General features: G+C 42.5%; 1 protein-coding gene and 1 long non-coding RNA gene across 7 annotated transcripts in view; one reads left to right on the top strand and one right to left on the bottom strand.

Annotated features, from left to right (window-relative positions):
* LOC144683608 (uncharacterized) overlaps positions 1–26,462 on the bottom strand; it is a 559,012-nt gene that overhangs the window by 303,901 nt on the left and 228,649 nt on the right. The gene's annotated exons all lie outside the window — the stretch shown is intronic.
* Positions 1–26,462, top strand: part of pds5a (PDS5 cohesin associated factor A) — a 244,986-nt gene that overhangs the window by 170,266 nt on the left and 48,258 nt on the right. For all 6 annotated transcript variants that reach the window (XM_078546583.1, XM_078546588.1, XM_078546568.1 and 3 more), the window contains 6 exons: positions 711–816; positions 1,191–1,351; positions 11,540–11,663; positions 13,484–13,642; positions 20,773–20,841; positions 21,133–21,269. In XM_078546583.1, coding sequence (XP_078402709.1) covers positions 711–816; positions 1,191–1,351; positions 11,540–11,663; positions 13,484–13,642; positions 20,773–20,841; positions 21,133–21,269 — 756 coding nt within the window. The remainder of the gene's footprint in view (positions 1–710; positions 817–1,190; positions 1,352–11,539; positions 11,664–13,483; positions 13,643–20,772; positions 20,842–21,132; positions 21,270–26,462) is intronic.

The following is a 26,462-nucleotide window of genomic DNA, read 5'->3' as shown; positions in this document are numbered from 1 at the left end:
CAGCATTGAGCCCAGAATCTCATGTGACCTAGCAGTAAAATGAAGTAGAGTGAAGCTCCCTGAAGCAACTGTGTTCCTAAACTTTTGATATTCTCATCAGCTATATAATGGAGAGCTACCTTCATTGTGGTGGAGAGATCTATTTTGGGCACTTATCACTACAGCTCCATTGGTGGCAAACAGGAGTACCTACTTTGTGGATGACCACTCCTTATAGGATACAAAGTGTCAGATTGATGAAGCTAGGGATGACCATCCCTGCAACTGATATTTAAGGAATAGGGCATATTCTCAGAGTGGTGTTCCTGCCATGCCTATTTGCAAGAAAATTGGACACAGACTTAGCTGTCAGCTGTAGCCTGACAAGTCTGAAAATTGGAATTTGGAGCAGTTTTTTTCATTCCCCAGAATTCCTGAAATATCAGACACATTACTAGTCTGCCCATCTTTGAACATACAGCATGATAAAATGGGATTCTGGGTTATCTAATCCAACACCCTGCAAATCAATCTCTGGTACTTAAAAACAATTTGCATTTGCATCGCTCCATTAACACAAAAAAACCACAGATGTTCACAGGTAGAAGGAAAATAGGGAAATTGCTTCCTGAGTTGCACAGTTCAAAGAAAAATCTGCATTTTTAAAATTCACTTGTTTTCACTCAAATAGCCTTAACTGTTAAACTACAGATGTTTTGTGCATTTTGCAGCTCTTTAGTGAAACTAATGAACAAATCCATAGAAGGGACTGCAGATGATGAAGAGGAAGGTGTGACACCCGATTCTGCAATCAGGGCAGGCTTGGAGCTGCTTAAGGTATTCGCCTGTTAAAATTTCTGATCGTAAAGCTCTAAACTTCATACCAGTTTAAATTTTGAGTTTCAGTACTTTGTGTAGGACTTCCAAGAAGGGTGAAGACCTTGTCTTTGTAATTGTAATTTGTATTTGTATTTTGGATTGCTGACCTAATTTCACTTTGCCGTCTAATTCAATCGTTATTTCATGAAACTTTCAAAAATTTGTAGCCATAATGAATCAGCTTCTAGGTTTTGTTTTAATATGTAAGTCCCTGTTGAAGACAGAATTATTTTGGCAAGATGGTTTATTCAAAATAATTAGGGCATTATGTTAAAGAAGAAAAAGTTAATTGAAAAATCTTTCATTATCTTTTCCCAATCACTGTCCTACAGGTTTTATCATTCACACACCCCACCTCCTTCCACTCTTCAGAGACATATGAATCGCTCTTGCAATGTCTAAAGATGGAGGATGATAAAGTAGCTGAAGCTGCCATTCAAATCTTCAGAAACACTGGACACAAAATAGAGACAGACCTTCTGCAGATTCGTTCGTAAGTCCCTTATTTGGAAGAAAGCATTCTTTACAAGAGAAAATTTGCGAAGTTGTATGTGTTCCAAGTAGTCAATTATAGATAATGCAATTGTAGAAAAATTTATCTATGTGCATGGTTAGATGTCTAGTAACATTACCCTTGATAAGTCATTGGGTATGCCATCTGTCTTCTGAGACTTAATTTTTTGGGCCTGACTGGACTGCTCCACTTTGCATTTTGTATCTGCATCATATAGTTTTTGTTCTCCCTTTTTTGTGTTTTGTCTGGCTTTTATTTGTTTTCCATGTTTCTATTCTTTTGTATGTGGGCCGTATGGTCAAAAACTGGGTGAGTGATACAGGTAAGATGGAAGGAGGTTGAGTGGAAGGATCTGGCGAAGATGTTGGCAACAGAACAAAGCCATGTGAAACAGGTGGTTCTTTAGCCACCTTGTCTCATGTTGTCTTCAATCATACAGCTCATTTTGTGCTGTCCACTTCGCTCTGTCCTCCCATCACACACACTAACTCACTCAACTGTATATACTCGTGTTGCCCATTATATGTACCATTGTGGACCATCACTCTTGTCATCTTTTATGGTGCGCTTTTTGCAACTTTTGTTCATTCCCCAAAGTCCATCTTACTATTTGTTTGCTTCCCTTCTCAGCCAGTACTGGACTTCTTGGTGCTCTTTTCCAGTTTACTGGCTATATTTAAAACCTACACAGGTTTATACAATTTATCTGCTAACTGGGTGAGATATTGACCATGAAACAGAGCTCCCTGCAAATTCAGTAATGAGGGAAAAAATTAGGTTTTGGAGAAAAAATGCATGTTTTTCTTAAGGACCCAGTGACATCAAATCATGGCAAAGGATTCAGTAATTCAATCCATTGATCACACCAAAGCTTTTTGTACTCAGATTGGGCCAAACACTACCCAATGGCAGCCACTAGCAGTGAAGTTTCTCTGCATGCATGTGAAACTAAACAGAATGACAACCAGTTAACTGCGGGTTGAGTATATAAGAATGGTCAGGTCCATCCAACCAGTCCTGTGGAATTTAGTTGCCTTGGGCATCATTCAGCACTGCACCCAAAAGCCATGCGATCTCCAGGCAGAGGCGGAATACCCAAAGAACAGGAAGAGGCTACTAACACATCGAGTGTTGCAATATTCAGTGAAATCATGGCTAACCTGTGACCTGACTCCATATGTATGCCTTTACTCCAGATTTCCACCTCTGTCGTACAACCTTAAAATCTTTTGGGTAGCAAAAATCTATCACTCATTTTTAAATTGACCTTGCATCAATCAGTGTTTCACAAAAGAGTTCCAGACTTTTACCACCCTTTGCACATAGAACTGTTTCCTAATTTCATGCCTGAAAGGTCTGGCACTAATTTTTATACTACGCCTCCAAGTCACTTCAGCCAGCAGAAATAGTTTCTCTCTACCCTGTTTGTTCACTTGAATATTTTGGAAACTTTTGATTAAATGACAACTTAGTATTCTAAAATCCAGGGAATGTAATTATAGTTTGTGAAAGCTCTCGGAATTTAACTGTGGGCGAGATCATTCTTGTAAATCTGTGCTGCGTGTCCTTCAAGGCCAATCTTCTTCCTCTGATGTGGCATCTGAAACTGCTCACATTACTCCAGGTGTGGTGTAACAAGGGCTTTTTAAAAAAATCCTTCGCGTGATTTGGGAGTCGCTGGCATTTATTACCTATCCCTAATTCCTCTTAAGGTGATCATGAGTCGCCTTCTTGAACCACTGCAGCCCTTGTGGTGTAGGTGCATCCACGGTGATGTTAGGAAGGAGTTCCAGGCTCTTGACCCAGCGATAGTGAAGGAACAGTGATATAGTTCCAAGTCAGGATGGTGTGTGGCTTGGAGGGGTGCTTGCAGATGGTGGTATTCCCGTGCATCAGCTCCCCTTGGGCTTCTAGGTGATAGAGGTCGTGGGTTTGGATGGTGCTGTCAAAGAAGCCTTGCTGAGTTGCTGTAGTGCTTCTTGTAGATGGTACGCACTGCTGCCACTGTGCGTTGATGGTGGAGAGGGTGAATGTTTAAGGTGGTGGATGGGGTGCCAATCAAGCGGGTTGCTTTTTCCTAGGTGGTGTCGAGATTCTTGAGTGTTGTTGGAGGTGCACTCATCCAGGCAAGTGGAGAGTATTCCATCATAACCCTACCTTGTGCCTTGTAGATGGTGGAAACACTTTGGGGAGTCAGGAGGTGAGTTACTTGTGGCAGAATTCCCAGTCTCTGACCTGCTCTTGTAGCCACAGTACTCATATGGCTGATCCAGTTCAGTTTCTGCTGAATGGTCATGCCCACGATGTTGATAGAGGAGGAATTCAGCAATGGTAATGCCATTTATTGTCATGGGGAAATGATTGGATTCTCTCTTGTTGGATATGGTCATTATCTGGCACTTGAGTGGTACAATTGTAACTTGCCACTTATCAGCCCAAGCCTGAATGTTATCTGGGTTTTGCTCCATGTGAGCATGGGTTGCTTCAATATTTGAGGAGTCGTGAATGGTGCGGAACATTTGTGCAACGATCTGTGAACATCCCCACCTCTGTCCTTGTATGGAGGGAACATCATTGCTGAAGATGGTTGGGCTTAGGACACTACCCTGAGGTACTCATGCAGTGACATCATGCGACTGAGATGATTGACCTCCTACAACCACAACCATCTTCCTTTGTACTCAGTATGACTGCAACCAATGAAGCGTTTTCCTCCTGATTCCCATTGACTCCAGTTTTGCTAGGGCTCCTTGACGCCACAAGATGCTACCTTGATGTTAAAGGCAGCCACTCTCTCCTCACCTCTGGAGTAAATCTCTTTTATCCATCTTTGAACCAAGGCTGTAATGGGGCCAGGAGCTGACTGGCCCTGGCAGAACCCAAACTGAGCATCTGTGAGCAGGTTATTGCTGTGCAAGTGCCGCTTGATAGCACTGTTGATTAGCCCTTCCCTCACTTTGCTGATGATTGAAAGTAGACTGTTGGGGCTGTAATTGACCGGTTGGATTTGTCCTTTTTGTGGACAGGACATACCTTTTCAAGTTTCCACATTGTTGGCGGGTAGATGCCAGTGTTGTAGCTGTACTGAAACAGCTTGACTTGGGGCGTGGCTAGTTCTGAAACACAAATCTTCAGTACTATTGCTGGAAGGTTATCAGGCCCATAGCCTTTGCAAAGTCCAGTACCTTCAGCTTTCTGTTGATATCACAGGGAGTGAATCGAATTGGATGAAGACTGGCATCTGTGGTTCTGGGGACTGTGGGAGGAGGCCAAGATGGATCATCCACACAGCACTTCTGTCTGAAACTGGTTGCAAATGCTTCAGCCTTGTCTTTTGCTCTGAGGTACTTTGTCTCAACAAGGAGTACTTTTTTTATTAATTCATGGGATGTGGGCATTGCTGGCTTGACCAATATTTATTGCCCATCCCAAATTGCCCTTGAGAAGATGGTGATGAGCTGCCTTCTTGAAGCGCTGCAGTTCATACCATGGATTCAAAATCGGCTTAGTTGTAGGAGGCAGAGGGCGATGACAGAAGGATGCTTTAGTGACTGAAAGCCAGTGTCCAGTGACGTACCACAGGGATCTGTGCTCGGTCCCCTATTATTTGTCATTTATATAAACGACATAGATGACTATGTAGCGGGTAGGATTAGTAAGTTTGTGGATGACACAAAGATTGGCAGGATGGTTAACAGTGAGGTTGAGTGTCTTGGGCTACAGGAAGATATAGACGGGATGCTCAAATAGGCAGATAAGTGGCAGACGGAATTTAACCCTGAAAAGTGTGAGGTGATACACTTTGGAAGGAATAATTTGACAAGGAAGTATTCAATAAACGGCATGGCACTAGGAAGTTCTGAGGAACAAAGGGACCTTGGCGTGTATGTCCATAGATCTCTGAAGTTGGAGGGGCATGTTAGTGGGGTGTGAAAAAGGCATATGGGACACTTGCCTTTATCAATCGAGGCATAGATTACAAAAGTAGAGAGGTCATGTTGGAGTTGTATGGAACCTTGGTGAGGCCACAGCTGGAGTACTGTGTGCAGTTCTGATCGCCACATTATAGGAAGGATGTGATTGCACTGGAGGGGGTGCAGAGGAGATTCACCAGGATGTTGCCTGGGATGAAATATTTAAGTTATGAAGAGAGGTTGGATAGACTTAGGTTGTTTTCGTAGGAGCAGAGAAGACTGAGGGGTGACCTGATTGAGGTGTACAAGATTATGAGGGGCATGGACAGAGTGGATAGGGAGCAGCTGTTCCCCTTAGTTGAAGGGTTAGTCACAAGGAGGCATAAGTTCAAGGTGAGGGGCAGGAGGTTTAGGGGGGATGTGAGGAAAAACTTTTTTTACCCAGAGGGTGGTGACAGTCTGGAATGTACTGCCTGGGAGGGTGGTGGAGGCAGGTTGCCTCACATCCTTTAAAAAGCACCTGGATGAGCACTTGGCACGTCATAACATTCAAGGCTATGGGCCAAGTGCTAGTAAGTGGGATTAGGTAGATAGGTCAGGTGTTTCTCACATGTCGGTGCAGACTCGATGGGCCAAAGGGCCTCTTCTGCACTGTGATTCTGTGATAGGTACACTCAAAGCGCTGTTAGAGAGATGGTTCCAGGATTTTGACTTGGCGACAGTGAAGGAACAGCGATATATTTCTTTCCAGGTGGTGGTGTTCCCAACTTTCTGCTGCCCTTGTCCTTCTAGATGCTAGCAGTTGTGGGTTTGGAAGGTGCTGTCTAAGGAGGCTTGCTGAGTTCCTCCAGTGCATCTTGTGGAGATGCACTGCTGCCATTGTGCGTTAGTGGTAGAGCGGGTGAATGTTAGTGGACCTGGTGCCAATCAAGTGGGCTGTTTTGTCCTGGATGGTGTCGAGCTTTTTGTGTTGTTGGAGCTGCACTAATCCAGGCAAATGGAGAGTATTCCACAACACTCTTGACTTGTGCCTTGTAGGTGGTGGACAGGCTTTGGGGAGTCAGGAGGTGAGTTACCCGCTGCAGGATTGCTAGCCTCTGACCTGCTCTTGTAGTCACACTATTTATATGGCTAGTCCAGTTCAGTTTCTGGTCAGTGATAACCCCCAGGATGGTGATAGTGAGGGATTCAGCGATGGTAATGCCATTGAATGTCATGGGGTGATTGTTAGATTTTCTCTTGTTGGAGATCGTCATTGCCTGGCACTTGTGTAGCGTGAATGTTATTTGCCACTTATCAACCCAAGCCTGGATATTGTTCGAGACTTGGTGCATTTGAACATGGACTGCTTCAGTTTCTGAGGAGTCACAAATGGTGCTGAATTTTGTGCAATTGTCAGCAAGCATCCCCACTTCTGACCTTCTGATGGAAGGGAGGTCATTGATGAAGCAGATGAAGGTGGTTGGGCCTAGGGCGCTACATTGAGGAACTCCTGCAGAGATGTCCTGGAACTGAGATGATTGACCACCAACAACCACAATCATCTTCCTTTGTGCTCAACAGGACTGTCCAACCAGCAAAGAGTTTTCCCTCTAGTTCCCATTTACTCCGGTTTTGCTGGGGCACCTTGATGCCACACCCGGCCAGATACTGCCTTGATGTCAAGAGGCATCACTCTCAGCTCACCTCTGGAGTTCAGCTTTTTTGTCCATGTTTGGACCAAGGCTGCAATGAGGTCAGGAGCTGAGTGGCCCTGGCGGAACCCAAACTGAGCGAGCGTGAGCAGGTTATTGCTGAGTCAGTGCCACTTGATACTACTGTTGATGACTCCTTCCATCATTTTATTCATGATGCAGAGTAGACTGATGGAGTGTTAATTGGCTGGGTTGGATTTTGTGTACAGGACATACCTGGGCAATTTTCCACATAGCCTGGTAGATGTACTGGAACAGCTTGGCAAGGGGGATGGCAAGTTCTGGAGCACAAGCCTTCAGGACTATTGCCGGAGTATTGTCAGGGCCTATAGTCTTTGCAGTATCCAGTGCCTTCAGCCGTTTCTTGCTATCACGAGGAGTGAATTGAATTGGCTGAAGAATGGCATCTGTGATGCTGGGGACCTACAGAGGAGGTGAGATGGATCATCCACTCGGCACTTCTGGCTGAAGATTGTTGCAAATGCTTCAGCCTTACCTTTTGCACTGATGGGCTGGGCTCCCCCATCATTGAGGATGGGGATATTTGTGGAACAGCCTCCTCCAGTAAATTTTTAATTGTCCACCACCATTCATGACTGAATGTAGCAGGACTGCAGAACTTAGGCCTGAGTCGCTTAGCTCTGTTTGTCACTTGCTGCTTGGCAAGCAAGTAGTCTTGTGCTATAGCTTCACCAGGTTGACACCTCATTTTTAGGTGTGCCTGGTGCAACTCTTGGCATGCCCTCCTGCACTTTTTAATGAACCAGGATTGATCCCCTGCCTTGGTGGCAATAGAGTGGAGGATATGCTGTGCTGTAAGATTACAGATTGTGGTTGAGCGCAATTCTGCTTCTGCTGATGATCATTAGAGCCTCATGGATAATAAGACAATAGGTTGTGTTTGTGTAGACTGTTTGCTTCAACTAAATAAATTGAGGACCAGGCTCATAAACTCACTTATCTAAGGGCAGAAATATGTTCGATGTTACGATGTAGTTGTTTTCCCAGCGAATTATGGATCTGTGGAACAGGCTGCCAGCTCATTTGGTGGACACCGATTCACTGAATTCTTTCAAATGAGAGCTGTACCTGTTTTGGATTGATGCTCGCACCACCGTGCGGTGGCCACTCCAACCAATACCAACAGATGTACCTGCAACATGTAGATTGGTGAGGATGAAGCCAAGTAGGTTTTTCCCTCTTGTTGGCTCCCCCCCGCACCCCTCCGCACCGGCCAAGGATCCAGTCTAGCAGCTGTGTCCTTTAGGACTCTGCCAGCTTGGTCAGTAATGGTGCTACCAAGCCACTCTTGGTGCTGGACATTGAAGTCCCCCATCCAGCGTACATTCTGGGTGGGGGACTTCAGTGCTGCTTCCAAGTGGTGCTCAACATGGAGGAGTACTGTTTCATCACTTTTGTATCACTGAAACATGACTTCAACCTCCTTATATTCTATTCCCCAGATAGATGGATCAACATTCCATTAGCCTTTTTGACTATTTTCTGTATTTGTTGATAAAAATTTAATGTTCGATGTGCTAGGACCCACCCACACCAAACTCCCTTTGGACTAATGATGTTCCTCATATTTCACCATTGAGAAAGTACCCTGTTCTGACCTCTAAAGTAGATGATGTCACATTTGACGACATTGAAGTTAATTTGCCATAATTTTGTGCATTCACTTAATCTATCAAATCTCTTTGTAATTTTATGCTTCCATCCACACTGTTCAAAATACCTATCTTTGTGTCATCAGATTTGGATATGTGACTTTCTATTCCATCATCTGAGTCATTAGTAAATATTGTGAATAGTTGAGGCGTAACACAGATTCTTGCAGGGCATTAGTAGTCACATCCTACAATTGGAGTATCTGCCCATTATCCCTACTCTCTGCCTCCTTCCACTTTCCTAACCAGGTCAATAATTTGTCTTCAGTTCCACGTTTGCAACACCTAATAGAAACCCAGGTCAATTAGGAGGAAAAATGTCTGGAAAATTATTCACTGACCCACTTAGGCAATCAGAACAACTCCAGGAGACCCGCCCTGTTGCTGGTTAATGTTATACGGTTACACACACCTCTTGAAAGGTGATATTTTGCTTAGTGTTCGAGATTGATAAAGTCTACATGTTTAGTTTAGAGTAAACTCCATGAATAGTGTCAAGTTAGTAGCCTTGAATAACAGTCCATTGGTTTATTAGCAATTTAGTTAGGCCGACTTACAGATTTGCCAAAGATTTTTGGAGGTTTCCTGAGTTTGTCCTATGAGTTGGTGCAGGCTAATGGAATGCTGGCCTTTATATCTAGACAAATAGCATACAATAGGGTAGAAGTCGTGCCTCAGTTGTCCAAAAGCCCAGGTTCAACCACACCTGGAGCACTGCAAGCACTTACATTAATAAGAGTATATTGATATATTGACCTTGGAGGCAGTGCAACATAGATTTCCTAGAATGACACCTAGCCTTCAAGGCTTAAGCTACAAGGAGAAGGTTGTGTTCCCTGGAATTTAAGAAGTTAAAAGGTGATTTGATTAAAGTTTTCAAGAAATGAAGTGGAGCAGATAGGTTATTTTGGGAGGAACTATTTCTGCTAGTTTAGGAGACTAGGACTAGAGGGCATAATCTTAAAAAATAGAGCCAGACTTTCTAGGAGATAAATTAGGAAACTCTTCGCGCAAAGCCTGGTTGCAGTTTGGAACTCTCGTCCGCAAGTGATGCAATCAATTGCTAATTTTAAAAGTGAGATTGATAGATTTTTGTTAGCCAAAGGTATTAAAGGATATGAGGCAAAGGCGGATATGGAGTTAGAACATCTGGGTCTCATTGAATGTCAAAACAGACTTGACGGACTAAATGGCCCACTTCTGTTCCTAAGTTTCTATGTTCCAGTAGGTATGACTGCCTCCCCACCAACTGAGATGCTTAAGTTTTTTTGCTTGTATGTTACCATAATGGCCCTCAGTCTGTCGTCATAATCTTTCTCCCTCCTATTTCTGATCTCTCTTTCTCAGTATAACTAAGCTTGTTTCTCTTACATATGTGTGAAGTGATGTGTTTTGGTAGAAACACTGAGTAGAGTCAATGTAAACTAAATGGTCCAATTTTAAAGAGGAGAATAAGAACAGAGAGGCTGAGTGGTATGCATACACAATTTTTTGTTGGTGACAGTGTAAGTTGAGACAGCTGATACTGGATTCTTGACTTCCAGAAGCATAGAGTACAAATACAAGGAAGATATGTTGAACTTTTATAAATCACTGTTTAGTCCCCAGATGTGTCATTTCCAACTCTGAACAACAGACCTTAGAGAGGATGTCAGGCTTTTTTGATGGTTCAGATGGGATTTACTGGAACAATATATTTTTTTATATTCGGTCATGGCATGTGGATGTCGCTGGCTAGGCCAGTGTTTATTGCCTGCCCTTAATTTCTCTTGTTCAGAGAGCATTTAAGAGTCAACCACATTGCTGTGGGTCACATGTAGGCCAGACCAGGTAAAGAAGGCAGATTTCCTTCCCTGAAGGGCATTAGTGAACCAGATGGGTTTTTATGACAGTCAGCAATAGTTTCGTGGTCATCATCAGACTTTCAATTCCAGCTTTTTATTGAATTCAAATTTCACCATCTGCCAAGGTGGGATTTGAACCCGTGTCCCCAGAGCATTACCCTAGGTCTCTGGAATACCAATGCAGTGTCAATTCCACAATACCACCAATATTATGGATGTGGATCTTTAGTTACATGTAGAGACTAGAGAAAGCGAAATACTGCAGATGCTGGAAACCTGAAATAAGAACAAAAAATGTTGGAAAAACACAGCAGGTCATCTGTGGAGAGAGAAACAAAGTTAACATTACAAGTCCGTATGACTTCTTCACAGCTAAAGAGAAGTAGAAATGTGATGGATTTTATACTGTTTAAGACGGGGTGGAGCAAGTGGAGAAAGATCGACGGTCAGGAATAGGTGGGAGCTAAGACAAGATTTGAGAAAGGTGTCATGGACACAAGACAAAAAGAGTGTTAACGGTAGTGGTAAAGACTAAAAAAGGTGCTGACAATGGCATAAAGCTAAGAGCAGAATGTGTTAATAGCAGAACAAGGGTCAGCACTCTCTGAAAGCACAACATAGAAACCAGTGACAGATGGCCCTGTGGGGATGAGTTGGGGTAAAAAGGATTCAATAAATAAATAAAAAGTAAAATTAAAATGAAAAAAAAAAACAGTTGGATTAAAAAAGGGGTAAAGACGGAGAAGAGAGTTCATGGTCTGAAATTGTTGAACTCAATGTTAAGTCCGGAAAGCTGTAAAGTGCCTATCTGAGCAAGATCTTCCGATTACTCTCGCCACTGTCTTTACCCCTTTTTTGATCCCACCCCCCTCCCCCAATTGAAAGAATGAGGTAGATCATTCTGAATTTATATAAACTTAACATTACTGGGAAGTTGAGTGATCGAAGTAAAGGAAACTTAAATGCGAACTTAGAAATTTGCAATACAGATAGTCACCTTACAAACTGTTATTAATAAAGTAATTGATTATTCTTGTTGCAGCACACTCATTCCCATCCTGCATCAGAAAGCAAAGAGAGGCACCCCTCGCCAGGCTAAGCAAGCTGTACACTGCATTCATGCTATCTTCACAAACAAAGAAGTACAATTGGCACAGATCTTTGAGGTATCTAAACTCAGTTTTTTGTTGGTTATAGTTAATTCTTTGCTCATACTGTGCGTAAGTTATTGGCGTGATTAGACAAGAGCATTAATAGTATGGCAAACCGTCTTGAAGTATATTCATTAGAACATTATGTTGAAAGTTCAGGCAGGGTGATGACCTTCAGTTCTTCTTTGGCAGTCCTTTGGGATTGAGGATGACTTGCTTCTACCCCGATTCAATGGGTTCCGAGGTGGCTGATAAGTCCAATGCGTGATCTGCAGACTCTGCTACATGTGGGGCAGGTGGCACTTGAAGGGTTGGGTAGGTGTTTTGTTTGGAGGTTTGTGTGCTCCCTCCAACTCCTTGACTTCACCTCTGTGCATTCCCAACAAGTCTCTTGATGTGTTCAGTGCAGTCCTGAATGAGCCGCCTTGATTTCAGTTGGCTACAAGCCAAGGAGTTCCTTGAGTCAGTGGGGGTGTTTGACCTCTTTAGGGATGCTTTGAGGGCATCCCTAAAGCATATTTGCTGTCCCCCTGGGAGCCTGCTGCTGCAACAGAGTTTCAAGTAGAGCAGTTACTTTGGGAGTCTGGTGTCAAGGACTGCAGCGCAGCTGATTTTGAGTGATTAGTGCCTCGATGCTGGGCAAGTTGGCATGGGAGAGGATCCTGCTGTTGGACTGCCTTTCTTGCCACTGGATTTGTAGGATCTTGTAAAGGCACCGGTACTGCTGGTGGTGCTTCTCCAGTGCTTTGAGGTGCCTGCTGTAGGTTGTCCTAAGTCTCCAAAGCACATAGGTGCATGGGGAACACTGCTGCCCGGTAAACCATGACCTTGGTCTTGGGTTTGAGATCCTGATCCTGAAATACTCTTTCCCTCAGTCGACCGCAGGCTGAGCTGGCACACTGGGAGGTGATGAAGTATTTTATCATCTCCGTCTACTTTCACCAAGGCTCCCAAGATATTGAAAGTGGTCCATGTTTTCCAGGATTTCGCTGTTGATCTTAATTGACTGGGTGGTGTTGGGAGCTGGCTAGAAGAGGACTTTAGTTTTCTGGGTGTTCAGGTGAAAGGTATGTTTTCTCATATGCTTTGGAGGAGGAGTCAACAGTGACCTAGAGCTCAGTTTTTGAGTTAGAGGCATACAAGCGTCATCTGCAAACTGAAGCTCTGTGATTGAGGTTGGAGTGGTTTTAGTTTTGGAATGAAGGCGGAGTAGGTTGAACAGTTCCCCATCTGTTCAGATCATCTCTATGCCTGTGGGTAATTTGCTGGAGTTGAGGTACAGTATTCCAGCGAGTAAAATTAAGTAATTGGTGCAATCACAGCCTTTGACTCCAGTCTTCACTGGAATAGGACTTGTGGTGATTCCATTGATGAGATTCATGCAGGGTGATGGTCGTCAGTTCACCAAGACTAAAATATAATTTTTATATGATTATTTAAAAATCTGAGTGATAATTTTGCATATAGATCACTCCTTCATGAGCTACTGATGTGAGCAATAATGAGACAGATATGTTGAAAGATCCAAGTTGGGGTTTAGATTCATGTTTGACTTAAACATTCAATGTTGAATTGATAATAGTTTCGACATGAAATAGAAAGCCATCTGGCTTAGCCTGAATTTGTACGTTATTTGAAAATGAGCCCTAAGTTAACATGCATAATTTTGGGCTCAGTTAAGGTCTGAACTGCTTAGATTAATGCATAAATTTTGCGGCCTTATTAAGCATTTAAAACTAGGGACAAGTACATTTTCAATGGGGTGTTGAGATCATTGATTTCTGAAGTTTACCATTTTGTAAATTCTGTGTATGTACACTTTGTGTTTTTTCCAGCCACTAAGCAAAAGTCTAAATGCTGACACCCCAGAACAACTGATAACACCGCTCGTCTCCTTGGGACACATTGCCATGTTGGCACCAGATCAGTTTGCATCTCCGATGAAGTCAGTGGTTGCAAATTTTATTGTCAAAGATTTACTTATGAATGACAGGGTATGTTAAATTTGCATTTGGTTTAGAAAATTTTTATGATATTGCTGAAGTGCAAGTTTTATTTCTTGTATATGATGATCATGATGGCTTTCATTACTTTGTTCTTGTACTAAAATTACTGATGTTTAAATTACGAAATCTGTGAATATCACCAGTTAGGTTAAAAATGTTCCATCGCATAAACTCAGACTCACTTCCCTTGTCCCCTTGGTTTCTGTTGAAATTGGCTTATTCAGAATTATTGGTTTAATCTTGTTAATTGGTCTGCCAGACCTCAGACTTTCTGCCATTACATGGCGTTAACTTTGTTGTGGTACTGACAATGTTTATAGATGCTGCTGCATTTCCAACAGAGTAAAAGCAGCATACTAGCAGGAAGTTTGAGGAACCTTGGGGCCCAACATGTGAATTACTTTACTGTTGCTGAGAAAATTTGCCAGATTTTTACAAATTTCATAGAATCATGGAATGGTTGCAGCACAGAAGAAGATCATTGTGCCGTTGCGGCCTCTCAGAAGGAGTAATTCTCCTAGTGCCACTCCCCTGCCTTCTCACCCCCGTCAGTTTAGTGTTTAAACTTTCATTCCATTGGCATCAACTCCCTTCCTATGACAGCACTCTGAGTGTACCTATGCCATTTGGACTGCAGCAGCTCTCAATGGCGGGTGACCACCACCTTCTCGAGGGCAATTAAATATGGACTTCTCGAGGGCAATTAAATTTAGACTTTTGTTTGCTAGCGATGCTTGCATCCTATGAAAGAATAAATAGAACCTTTGCTAGCAAGCCTGTTGTGTGGAATTTATGGTAAGCTGCTTAAGAAATGTCCTAGGGAATTGCTTAGAAATTCAAAAATTAAGCATATATTTAGTACTATTAGTAACTCTATGTTTGCTATATCAACCTTCACTGAGTTATTATCCAGTTTTAAATTTGTAAAGCTTATAGGCTCTTTACATGAATGCAGATTCCTACCTCTCTATAGGTGATATGTCATGGTGTTACTCAGTAATCTTGCTGGTATAAGCATAAAAACAATGGAAATAAATAACTTTACCTGAGCCATTGATAGATCAGGAGTGATCTACCATTGGTAGATGAAAAGAGCATTATTAATTAATTTGTTAGTATTCTCCCTGACCATTTAAGCCAAGGATTAAATCTATTCCTACAATCTAAGGTTTACGGTGCACTTAGGTAAACACACAGCATAGCAAAAAAGTTTAGTGAGCTGCGTGTGCCACATAGGAATATGAAGTTAAGGTGACAACGGAGATCCAGCTACTAAATATTCCTGTGTGTTAAGAGATAGGGAAAGCAAAAAAGGGAGGATAGCAGTGGTATTGATAAAGGAGAACTTGACAGTGCTGGAGAGAGGGGATTTCCTGGAGAGGCAAGGATAGAATCTGTGTTATTAAAGTTATGAAACAATAGCGGTGCCATTATACTACTGGTGTATTCTGTAGGCCACCAACTAGCCGGAAAGATATAGAGGACCAAATTTGCATGGAAATTAAAAAAGTGCAAGTCGACAGCGTGGTGATAATATTCAATTCTCATAACATAGACTGGGATAGTAATAGTATCAGGGGCAGAGAGGGGCAAGAGGCTCTAAAGTACGTTCAGGAGAATTTTCTACATCAGTACGCTTTCAGCCCAACAAGCCTTTGGTGGATTTGGTTTTGGGAAATGGGTCAAGTGGATCAAATATCAGTAGAGGAGCATTTGGGGAACAATGGCCATAGAATCATAAGGTTTAGATTAGCTATAAAAAAGGACAAGGAGCAATGTCGAATAAAAACAATTAATTGGAGTGGGGCTAATTTCAGCAGGTTGAGATTGGCCTGGCCTCTTTAAAGAGATAATTTGGGTATTTCAGTGAGGGGTACAGATAGGGCAACCAAAACCAGAGCTCCCTGGATGATGAAAAAGATAGAGAATAGGATGAAGCAGAGAAAGAGGGTATATGGCAGATGTCAGGTAAATAATACAAGTGAGAGCCAGGGTGAATATATTAAGTTCAGAGGGGAAGTGCAAAACGAAAGTACAAGATGAAGAGAGATGAGAAGAAACTAGTAGCTAAAATGAAAGGGAATTTAAAGTTTTCTATGGGCATTTAATTGTAAAGGGGTAGTAAGAGGAGGGCTACTGGCGATTAGGGACCAAAAAGACGACCTAGATGTAGAGGCACAGGGCATGGTGCTGAATAAGTACTTTGCAACTGTCTTTACCAAGGAAGAAGATGCTACCGAAGTCATGCTGAAAAAGGAGATAGTTGAGATAGCGGATGGACTAAAATCTGATAAGGATCACATAGCAGAAAGGCTGGCTATATTAAAATGATGCTTTGTCATCAGACAGGATGCATTCTAAAGCGCTAAAGTAAGGGTGGAAATTGAAGTGGTACTGGCCATAACCTTCTGATCCTCCTTACTACCTTGTAAAGATAAACTCAGCAACTACCAGTTTAACCACTGTGATGAGAGGAATTTTAGAAACGATAATCTGGAACAAAATTAACAGTTACTTAGACAAGTGTGGATTAATTAAGGAAAGCAAGCTCGGACTTCTTAAAGCCAAATTGTGTTTAATTGACTTGATTAGTTTTGTTAATGAGGTAAGATGGTGGATGAGGGTAATGTGGCTTCTGTCATGTACATGAACTTCCAAAAGTGTCACATGATAGGCAAAGTTGAAGCTCGTGGATATGATGTTGGCTGAGTTACAGGGAACAGAGAATAAAGGCGAACGGTTATTTTTCAGACTGAAGGAGAGTATCTAGAGATGATCCCTAGGGATTGATATTAGGACCGCTGCTTCCCTTGATCTATATTAATGACTTAGACAGGAGTGTACATGGCACAATTTCAAAATTTGCAGATCACATAAAACTTTGAAGTATAGTCAACTGTGAGGAAGGTAGTGCTAGACTTCAAGAGGATAGACAGGATGCTGGAATGGACGAACTCATGGTAGAGGAAATTCAATGCAGGGAAGTGCAAAGTGGTGCATTTTGGTGGGACGAATGAGGAGAGACAATATAAACTAAAGAATTGTAAAGGATGTGCTGAAACAGACTTGGAGGTATATGTACGCAAGTAGTTCAAAGCAGTAGGCCATGTTGAGAAAGTGGTTTAAAAGGCAAATCCTGGACTTTGTAAATAGAGACATAGAATACAAAAGCAAGGTGGTTATGGTGAACCTTTGTAAAACGCTGGTTCAGCCTCAACTGGAGTATTGTGTCCTATTCTGGGCACCACATTTTAGGATGAATGTGAAGGCTTTAGAGAAGGTACAGAAAAGATTCATGGGAATGGTTCCAGGGATGAGGAACTTCAGTTACATAGATTGGAAAAACTTGGATAGTTCTTGGAGAAGAAGCGGTTTAAAGGAGATTTGATTGAGGTGTTCAAAATTGTGAGGGGTCTAGACAGAGTAGATAGGGAGAAACTACCCATTGACAAGAATCAAAAGCAGCATAAGGAAGAACTTTTTTGATGCAGTACCTTTTAAGATCTGGAATGCACTATCTGAAAGGGTGATGGAGGCTTTTCCGGTGGTGGCTTCTGTTAAAAGATCCGACTTGCCACCTTGTCGAGCAGGAGGTTGGAGCTCAAGGCCTAACAGGCTTTGAGTGTGCAGGCGCCATATGCGCAATCCGGTGTTTTGAAGTTTTTTGGCCAAGAACACGGGCTCAGTGCACCTGTGTAAAAAAGAAACTGAAAAATATCCTGATCATGTGACCCAGAAGCGGGGCACCATTATCAAGAAGAGTCTTAAGCAGGCGACAGGGAGAGGTCCCAGTTAAAAAGAGAGATTAGCAGAGAGAGTGTCCCAAGTAGATAAGGGGCTGCAATTGGCAGACCTTTAAGTAATGGGGGCTCAGGGGAAGCCCTGAAGATCTAAGAAGGTTGGTGACTCCATGCTATGGGCCGTTGGGCCGGACAAACCCTTTGAAGCAGTAGTGTTCTTGGCGCAGCCAAAGAGCTGAAGTTCACTTGAGTTGGCGCTGGAGTGCAATCCCGGGAATCCAGGACAGTGGAGTTTCAGGAGACGAGATTGATACCCCCCGAAGTGGGCCGTCATTGAGGCCGTTCAAGTTAGAGCGACTTTTGGAGAGAATTCCAAGGCAAGATCGTCGCAGATGAAGACTGGAACTCCTTGAGAGAGAGAGAGTATTTCACTGAGATTGGCTGACTCACAGTATTTACTGACATCTGGGTGGGTTGCTGAGAAATCCGTGGGACCTGCCTTAGTTGCATTTGCTATTTAATGTGTAGTGTGGGTGTTAGACCACAGTTTGCCTGTTAATTCACATTTATCTCATTAACCCTGAATGTTGGAATGTAAGCTGGATATTGTAGATTGTTTTATCTTTCTGAGCTTGTATAGTAAAGTTTATTTTGGTTTGTTCAAAACCCATGGAATCTTGTGGCTTTATTCTCTTAGCAAGTGTCTTGAATATCAAACTTAATCTACTTTAAACAAAGTTACTGGTCCCTAACCAGATTGTACCAAACATTTAGGGGTCTGGCCCAGCATCATAACACTTTAAAAGGGGAATTGGATAAGCACCTGAAGGGAAAAGAAAATCTGGGCTATGGGGAAAGGGTGGGAGAGTGGGACTAGTTAACTGCTCTTGCAGAGAGCTGAAATGGGCTTGATAGAACGAACAACCTCCTTCTGTGCTGCAACCATTCTATGATGAGATGATCTTCTGAACCAAATGGGTGCATTCAATCTTGGAACACACTTGCTACAATCTCTTGCTTTATAAGAATGTTTATATTTATATTCTTTTGTTTGGAGCAAATGATCAAACCTAGCTGTTAGTTCTTAGTATATTCTATTTAATTCTATGTTTTCAAAATTTAAAAATGTTGTTTGATATGCTATCAATCTATATAAACAAAGAAGCTTCTGAACCCCTCCTGACTGATCTCATTCGGGGTAGCTGTTGGGAGATATTTGGCCTTCGTGTCCCTGAAAGAAAATCGGTCGGGGGTCCTACTTCTGGGTACCTAACCTATTCTCTTTGCTGGAAGTGTATGTGTGTGGCTATGAGAACAAGATCAGGCCCAATTGTAATGATACTCATGATCTTGACTTACAATGGAATAATGGCCACTTGGGTAAGAGACTACACCTGGAAGCATGCCCCACCGTAAATTAGTATCTTTGGAAGTGATTGCTATGGTGTGATTGCTGTAATGGGGCTGCTTGCAGTTAATAATATAAAAACAGAAAAAGCTGTAAAAACTCAGCAGGCCTGGTAGCATCTGTGGAGAGAGAAACAGAGTTAACGTTTCCTGTCCGTATGACTCTCCTTTAGAGCTAAAGAGTAGAAATATGATGGATTTTATACTGTTTAAGGGAGGATGGAGCAGGTGGATAGGTGACAGCTGAGGAGAGATTGACAAAGATGTCATGGACACAAGACAAAGGGAGTGTTAATGGTAGTGGTGAAATGTAAAGAAGGTGCTGACAGTGACATAAATGTAAGATAGTAGAGGGTGTTAATACTGGAACAAGGGTCAGCACTCGTGTAAGCAAGACATAAAAAAAGTGACAGATGGCCATGTGTGGGAAGGGGGTCTTTGGGGAAAATGATTTGAAAAAAATGAGCAAATCATAAAATAGAAAAATAAATAAAATAAAAATAGGATTTAAAAAGGAGTCAAGAGGGAAGAGAGAGTTCATGGTCTGAAGTTGATGAACTCAATGTTAAGTCCAGAAGGCCTAATCGGAAGATGAAGTGCTGTTCCTCCAGTTTGCGTTGGGCTTCACTGGAACATTGCAGCAGGGCCAAGGTCAGACATGTGGGCATGAGAGTAGGATGGTGTGTTGAAATGGCAAGTAACGGGAAGATCTGGGTCATGCTTCCAGACTGAGTGAAGGTGTTCCACAAAGCAGTTGCCCAGCCTGCGTTTAGTCTCCGCAGCGTAGAGGAGACTGCATTGGGAGCAGCAAATGCAGTAGACCAAATTGAAGGAGATGCAAGCAAGCAAAGCGTTGCTTCACCTGAAAGGAGTGTTTGGGGGCCTTAGAGGGTGAGGAGGGAGGAGATAAAGGGGGCAGGTGTTGCACCTTTTGCGATTGCATGGGAAGGTGCCGTGGGAAGTGGATGAGATGTTGGGGGTGATGGAGGAGTGGATCAGGGTGTCATGGAGGGAAATGGCGGAGGATGATCCTTTGAATGCGGAGGCTGGTGGGGTGAAAAGTGAGGACACGGGGGACCCTATCATGGTTCTGCGAGTGAGGGGAATAGGTGAGGGCAGAGATGCAGGAAATGGGTTGGACACGGCTGAGGGCCCTGTCAACCACAGTGGGGTGGGGGGGACGGAGGGGGGGCACCATGGTTAAGGGGAAAAAAGACATGTCAGAAGTACCGTTTTGGAAGGCGGCATCATCGGAACAGATGTGACGGAGGTGGAGGAACTGAGAGAATGGGATGGAGTCCTTACAGAAAGCAGGGTGTGAGGAGCTGTAGTGGAGGTTGGAGCCGGTGGTCTTGTAATGAATATTGGTGGACAGTCTATCACCAGAAATTGAGGCAAAGAGGTCAAGGAAAGGAAGGGAAGTGTTGGAGATGGTCCATGTGAAAGTGAGAGAGGGGTGGAAATTGGAAGCAAAATCGATAAATTTTTCCAGGTCCAGACGAGAGCATGAAGTGGCACCGATAGTCATCGATGTACTGAAAGAAGAGTTGTGGGAGGGGGTCTGAGTAGGACTGGAACAAGGAATGTTCCACAATACCCCACAAAAAAACAGGCATAAACAGGTACCCATAACCACACCTTTTAGATGGAGGAAGTGAGACAAGTTAAAGGAGAAATTGTTCAGAGAGAGAACAAGTTCAGCCAGGCGGAAGGGACTGATATTTCAGATTTCCAGTATCTGCAGCATTTTGCTTTTATTTACTTGTAATTCATGTAGTTACTTATCAATTTTTTAAAAATGAATTATTAGCAAAAGTTGCAGAATAATATAATGAGTCTTTTTCAGGGATATGAAAACCCATGATGATTATACCACCAGCTGACAAGGAGTGTTATTTATTGAAAAGTTTCTTTTTTTATTAATTCATATTCTTTTTTGTATAAATAAATGTTCATATCTTATTTCTCTAGTTCCCTGGAGGGAAAAATGGTAAATTGTGGACACCAAATGAAGAAGTCTCTCCAGAAGTGCTTGCTAAGGTACTGTAGGCTGAGACAATAAGTTGTAGCCATACTACCTATTACTAGCTAAAACTTTTGGAAAGCCTAATATTGTTAAGATATGCATGTCTGCACATTCATGTGTAACAGCAAAAACATTAGTCAGAAGATGTTATTTTCTACATTGATAGTTTTGATCACACAAGAACAATAAGACCTATTTTTGCAAGGATCCTTTTGCCAAGTTGCTTGTGTTATTTTGAAACTGTGTTCATTCAGAGAAAAAATTCTGTGTGCACATATTGCAGTAATTTCAACGTTTTTCAATAGGTTCAAGCCATTAAACTATTGGTACGGTGGTTGTTGGGGATGAAGAACAACCAATCCAAATCTGCGAATTCTACACTTCGGCTGCTGTCAGCCATGCTGGTCAGTGAGGGTGACTTAACTGAACAGAAAAAGATAAGGTAATTTTGCTCAGAATAGTTTTAATTTTCCACTTGTACAGAATCATGAACTTATTGTATAAATAGAATATAATTAAGTTATATGATTCAGTCGACATAGTTAAACTGAAGAAAAACCACAGTACAGGAACAGCAACTTGTACTTTAAACATAATAAAAAGGCCTAGAGGACTTCGCAGAAGTGTTATAAAGCGAAACTTGACACTAGGCCGCATAAGGTGATATTAGGGCAAATGACCAAAAAGCTGGTCAAAGAAGGAGGTTTAAGGAGTGCCTTAAAGGAGGAAAGAGGGGTAGAGAAGTGGAACGATTTAGAGGGGGAATTCCAGAGCTTAGGGCCTAGGCAGCTGAAGGTATGGCCACCAATCTTGGAGCAGTTAAAACTGGGATGCCCAAGAGGCCAGAATTATGTGAGCATAGATATTTCAATGGATGGGAGGGGGCACTGTGACTGGAAAAGATTATAGAGATAGGGAAGGGGCAGGAGATCATGGAGGAATTTGAAAACAAAGATAAGAATTTATAAATTGAGGTGTTGCTAGATTGGGAGAAAGTATAGGTCAGCATGCACAGGGGTGATGGGTGAACAAGACTCTGTTGCCTGTGTCCTTACTTGCACCAAGTTGTGGACAATCTCAAGTTTACTGGTGGTGAGAAATGGGTGACCAGCATTGGAGTTATCAAGTCTAGAGGTAACAAAGGCAAGTATGAGGGTTTCAGCAACAAATGAGCTGAGGCAGAGGCACAGCCAGACGATGTTATATGTTATGGAGGTGGAAACAGGGCAGCCTAAGTCAGGGATAATTTATCTTTGTCACAGTCAGATAAGATATCATGAAACAAAGGATAGCAGGATTTTTCTGTTTAACCTCTGCACACAAATAGTACACTTAGTCAGTTCTGTCTCATCGCAATTATATAAAAGGACATACTCTTTGATTGAAGTTCTGACTTCTCTGGCAACAGGCACAGTTATTTACATACATAAAAAGACAAGTTACTATGTTTTAAGTAAATCAGGATCCTTTTGCCAAGTTGCTTGTGTAATTTTGAAAATATATGTTAATTGTGGTTTTACACTAATGATTATATGAAACAATCTGATGCTGCAGGTTGTTAATATTTTAGTGCTGTGAACTAAATCAACTAATAACAACAAGCTGTATTTATATGGCGTATTCAATATAATGCATTCCAAGGCACTCCACAGGAATGTAATAAAGCAAAATTTGAGATCAAGACATCTAAGGATACATTAGGGCAGATAACCAAAGAGATTTCAAGGAGTGTCTTATAGGAGGGCAGAGACGTTTAGAGAGGGAATTCAAGAGTTCAAACTCTGTTTAAATTGCTGCTAGCATTGGCTGATGCCTGCATTTAGATTCAAGGTGTGTCAGAGATCCTTCTAAGCAACATGCTCACTATCAGTAAGATAAAAGCAAAAAACTGCGGATGCTGGAAATCCAAAACAAAAACAAAAATATCTGGAAAAACTCAGCAGGTCCGACAGCATCTGTGGAGAGGAATACAGTTAACGTTTCGAGTCCATATGACTCTTCAACAGAACTAAGGAAAAATGGAAAAGAGGTGAAATATAAGCTGGTTTAAGGGGGGTGGGACAGGTAGAGCTGGATAGAGGGCCAGTGATAGGTGGAGATTGCCAAAAGATGTCATAGACAAAAGTCCTCACTTATCACCCCGCCAGGCTCCGCATTCAAAGGATCATCCTCTGCCATTTCCGCCAACTCCAACATGATACCACCACCAAACACATCTTCTCTTCACCTCCCCTGGTGGCATTCCGCAGGGATCATTCCCTCCGGGACACCCTGGTCCACTCCTCCATCACCCCCCTACACCTCTACCCCCTCCCACGGCACCTTCCCATGCAACCGCAGAAGGTACAACACCTGCCCCTTTACTTCCCCCCTCCTCACTGTCCAAGGGCCCAACACTCCTTTCAAGTGAAGCAGCATTTCACTTGCACTTCTCTTAATTTAGTCTACTGCATTCGTTGCTCCCAATGTGGTTTCCTCTACATTGGAGAGACCAAACGCAAACTGGGTGACCGCTTTGCGGAACACCTTCGGTCTGTCCACAAACATGACCCCCCCTTAAACCAGCTTATATTTCACCTCTTTTCTATTTTTCTTTAGTTCTGTTGAAGAGTCATGCGGACTCGAAACGTTAACTGTATTCCTCTCCGCAGATGCTGTCAGACCTGCTGAGTTTTTCCAGGTATTTTTGGTTTTGCTCACTATCAGTGCTTGGTGCATGAGCTACTTTCCAGATTACCCCACAGATTTCTGAAGTGCATGGTTTGCTTCACATTCTAGAGTTATGAATGCTTTAAACAGCAGTAAATGAAGGACAGCACCAGTGCAGCCTTAGAGATCATAAGACGTAGGAGCAGAAGTAGGCCATTCGGCCCCTCAAGCCTGCTCTGTCATTGAATGAGACCATGGCTGATCTGACAATCCTCAATTCCGCTTTCCTGCCTTTTCCCCATAAACCTTGATTCCCTTACTGATCAAGTTACTCTATAGGTCACGGCATGAAGAACGTGGACTATTGAAGCTAATCCAAAGTGTTGCCCTTTTCTGAAGGACTGTCTGATTCATAGTTAGGAATTAGCGTTTGCACAGTCTGTTTTAGCACATGCATCAAAACTTTGCACTTGAAGTGCAAGCTAATCTCCATTTTCTGTAAGTGATGTATTAATCTGGATCACTCCATTTCAAGTGCATGAGTTGAATCTTAGATACTTTTTCTTCATTCCTCCCATTCACTCACATTGGTGAGGCCAAATGCAGACTGAGTAATTGCTTTGTGGAGCACCTCCGCTCAGTTCGAGAGCATGACTCCAACCTTTCACAACAAAAATATCTGGAAAAACTCAGCAGGTCTGACAGCATCTGCGGAGAGGAACACAGTTAACATTTCGAGTCCGTATGACTCTTCAACAGAACTAAGGAAAAATACAACCTTTTGTTTGCTTGCCACTTCAGTTCACCATGTTGCTCTCATGCTCCCATTACTGTACTTGGCCCACAGCAATGTTCCAGTAAGCCTGACACAAGCTGGAGGAACAGCACCTTATCTTCTGATTCGGCACTTTACAGCTTTCTGGACTCAGCATTGAGTTCAACAACTTCAGACCATGAACTCTGTCCTCCATTTTGTTTTTGTTCCCTCAGGTGCCAGACTGTATCATCTTCTGTATTTGCTTTCAGACAGCTGACCTTTATTCTGCTATTAACACCTACTCTGGACCAGTAGCAGGTGTTTCTTTACTACTGCCATTACCACTCCCTTTGCCTTTTATTTTATTATGTCTCTTGTCATTTAATCTCCCCCGCCCTCTAACCTATCCCTGACCTTCCTTTTTTGTTTCACCTGATCCTCCCCCCTTTTTGCACAGCATAAAACACATCACATTTCTACCTCTCTCCAATTCCAAAGAAGAGTCTTATTGAGCTCAAAAAGTTGGCCCCGTTTCTTTCTTCACAGATGCTGCCATACTGGCTGAATTTTTCCAGCACTTTTGTTTTCATTCAGGCATTAGCTTCTTTTGGTACAAATTCAAAAATAGAAATGGAATGGATCAAGATTCTCTCCAAGCGACTTCCTAGAATTAAGATCTCACTCCTGAGAGTCTTCCTGACTGCTATGAAAAATAGAAGCAGGAGTAAACCATTCAATTAGATCAGGTCTGAACTGTACTTAAACGCCTTTGTTCTGTATCTCTTGATACCTGTGCCTTATTAAGATCAATTTATTTCAGTCTTGACTGTTTCAATCAACGTAACATCCACAGCCTTTTGGGGGAGAAAGTTTAGATTGCCATTACCCTTTTTGTGAAAAGTGTTTCCTGATTTCACTCCTAAAGGATCTTGTGCAATTTTAAGATTACTGTCTCTTGTTCTGGATCTCCCCATTGCAGGATTAAGGTACTCTGTACCTGACCTATTGAATCCCATGATCATCGCTCAGCTTTCTGAACTCAAAGGAATACATCTGGGTTATGCAACTTGTCCTCATTAAACCTTTTAACTCCTGGTATCATTCTGGTAAACCTGCACTGTATGCCCTTCAAGGCCATCATATCTTTCCTGAGGTGTGGTATGCCCAAAATAAAATGCAGTACTCCAGGTTGGGCCTAACCAAGGCTCTATATGATGGAAGCATTACTGCCTCAGTTTTGAATTTCCAAGAGATGAAGTCCAGTGTTTCATTAACCATTTTAATTACTTTTTGTACCTGTACACCAACTGGAGAGAGAAACAGTGTTAACATTTAAGGTCGGTGACCTTCTGCAAGAATTGAAAAAAGAGCTCTAATAGGTTTTAAGCAAATACTGAGGCAGGGAAAGGAGTGGAGGTGGTGCAGTGAAGTACAAAAGGGAAGACCTGTGATTGACTGGAAAGCAGGAGGGATTAAATGATAAAAAGGATGACAGTACAAGGCAAAAGGAGATGGTGACAGGAAAAGTAAAGAAACAAAAGTTGGGTCTAGAGGAGCTGTAAATGGGAATATAAGAATAATTACCAACAGCTGCTATCTGGAAAAAAATGGGTTAGAGGTTATAATCTGAAATTTTTGAACTCGGGCCTCTCATTTTTGTGCTTTACCCAACTTCCACTCTGACCGTTTCTGCCTTCGACTTCCTACACTGTTCTCATAAAGCTCAATGTAAGCTTGAGAAGCACATTGCAACTTTTAATCAGGCACTTGGCAGCCTTCCAGATGCCTGGATCAAGGCTCTACATTTGAGCCCTTCTGGTCAAACCCAAGCTACTTTTTAGTGAACAAGTTATTGGTGAGTAGTGGCTTCGTGACACTGTTGTTGACAACTTAAATTACTTAGCTGCTGATTTATGAGGTGGTTGAAAGGCAAAAATTGACTGGGTTAGATTTTCCTGCCTTTTGTAGATATATGCAGCGGCAATATTTCACATCTTTAGATAGATGCCAGTTTCAGGCAGGTTGAAATAGCTTGGCTGGTGCACAAGTCTTCAGTACTGCAGCAGTGATGCCAGGAAGCATGGCCCTTGTGTCAGCCATATCTCAGTGTCACATGATGTGAACTAAATTGGCTGGACACTGGTATTTATGCTAATTGAACCTCAGAAAGCAGCTAAGCAGTTCTGTGAGCTGAACATTCTGCACACACTTCAGCTTTGTCTTCTTGCA

This window comes from Cetorhinus maximus, chromosome 1, assembly GCF_964194155.1.
Source record: "Cetorhinus maximus chromosome 1, sCetMax3.hap1.1, whole genome shotgun sequence".
Classification (NCBI taxonomy): Eukaryota; Metazoa; Chordata; class Chondrichthyes; order Lamniformes; family Cetorhinidae; genus Cetorhinus; species Cetorhinus maximus.
The sequence above is the reverse complement of the archived record's forward strand: the minus strand, read 5'-3'. Positions and strand labels throughout refer to the sequence as shown.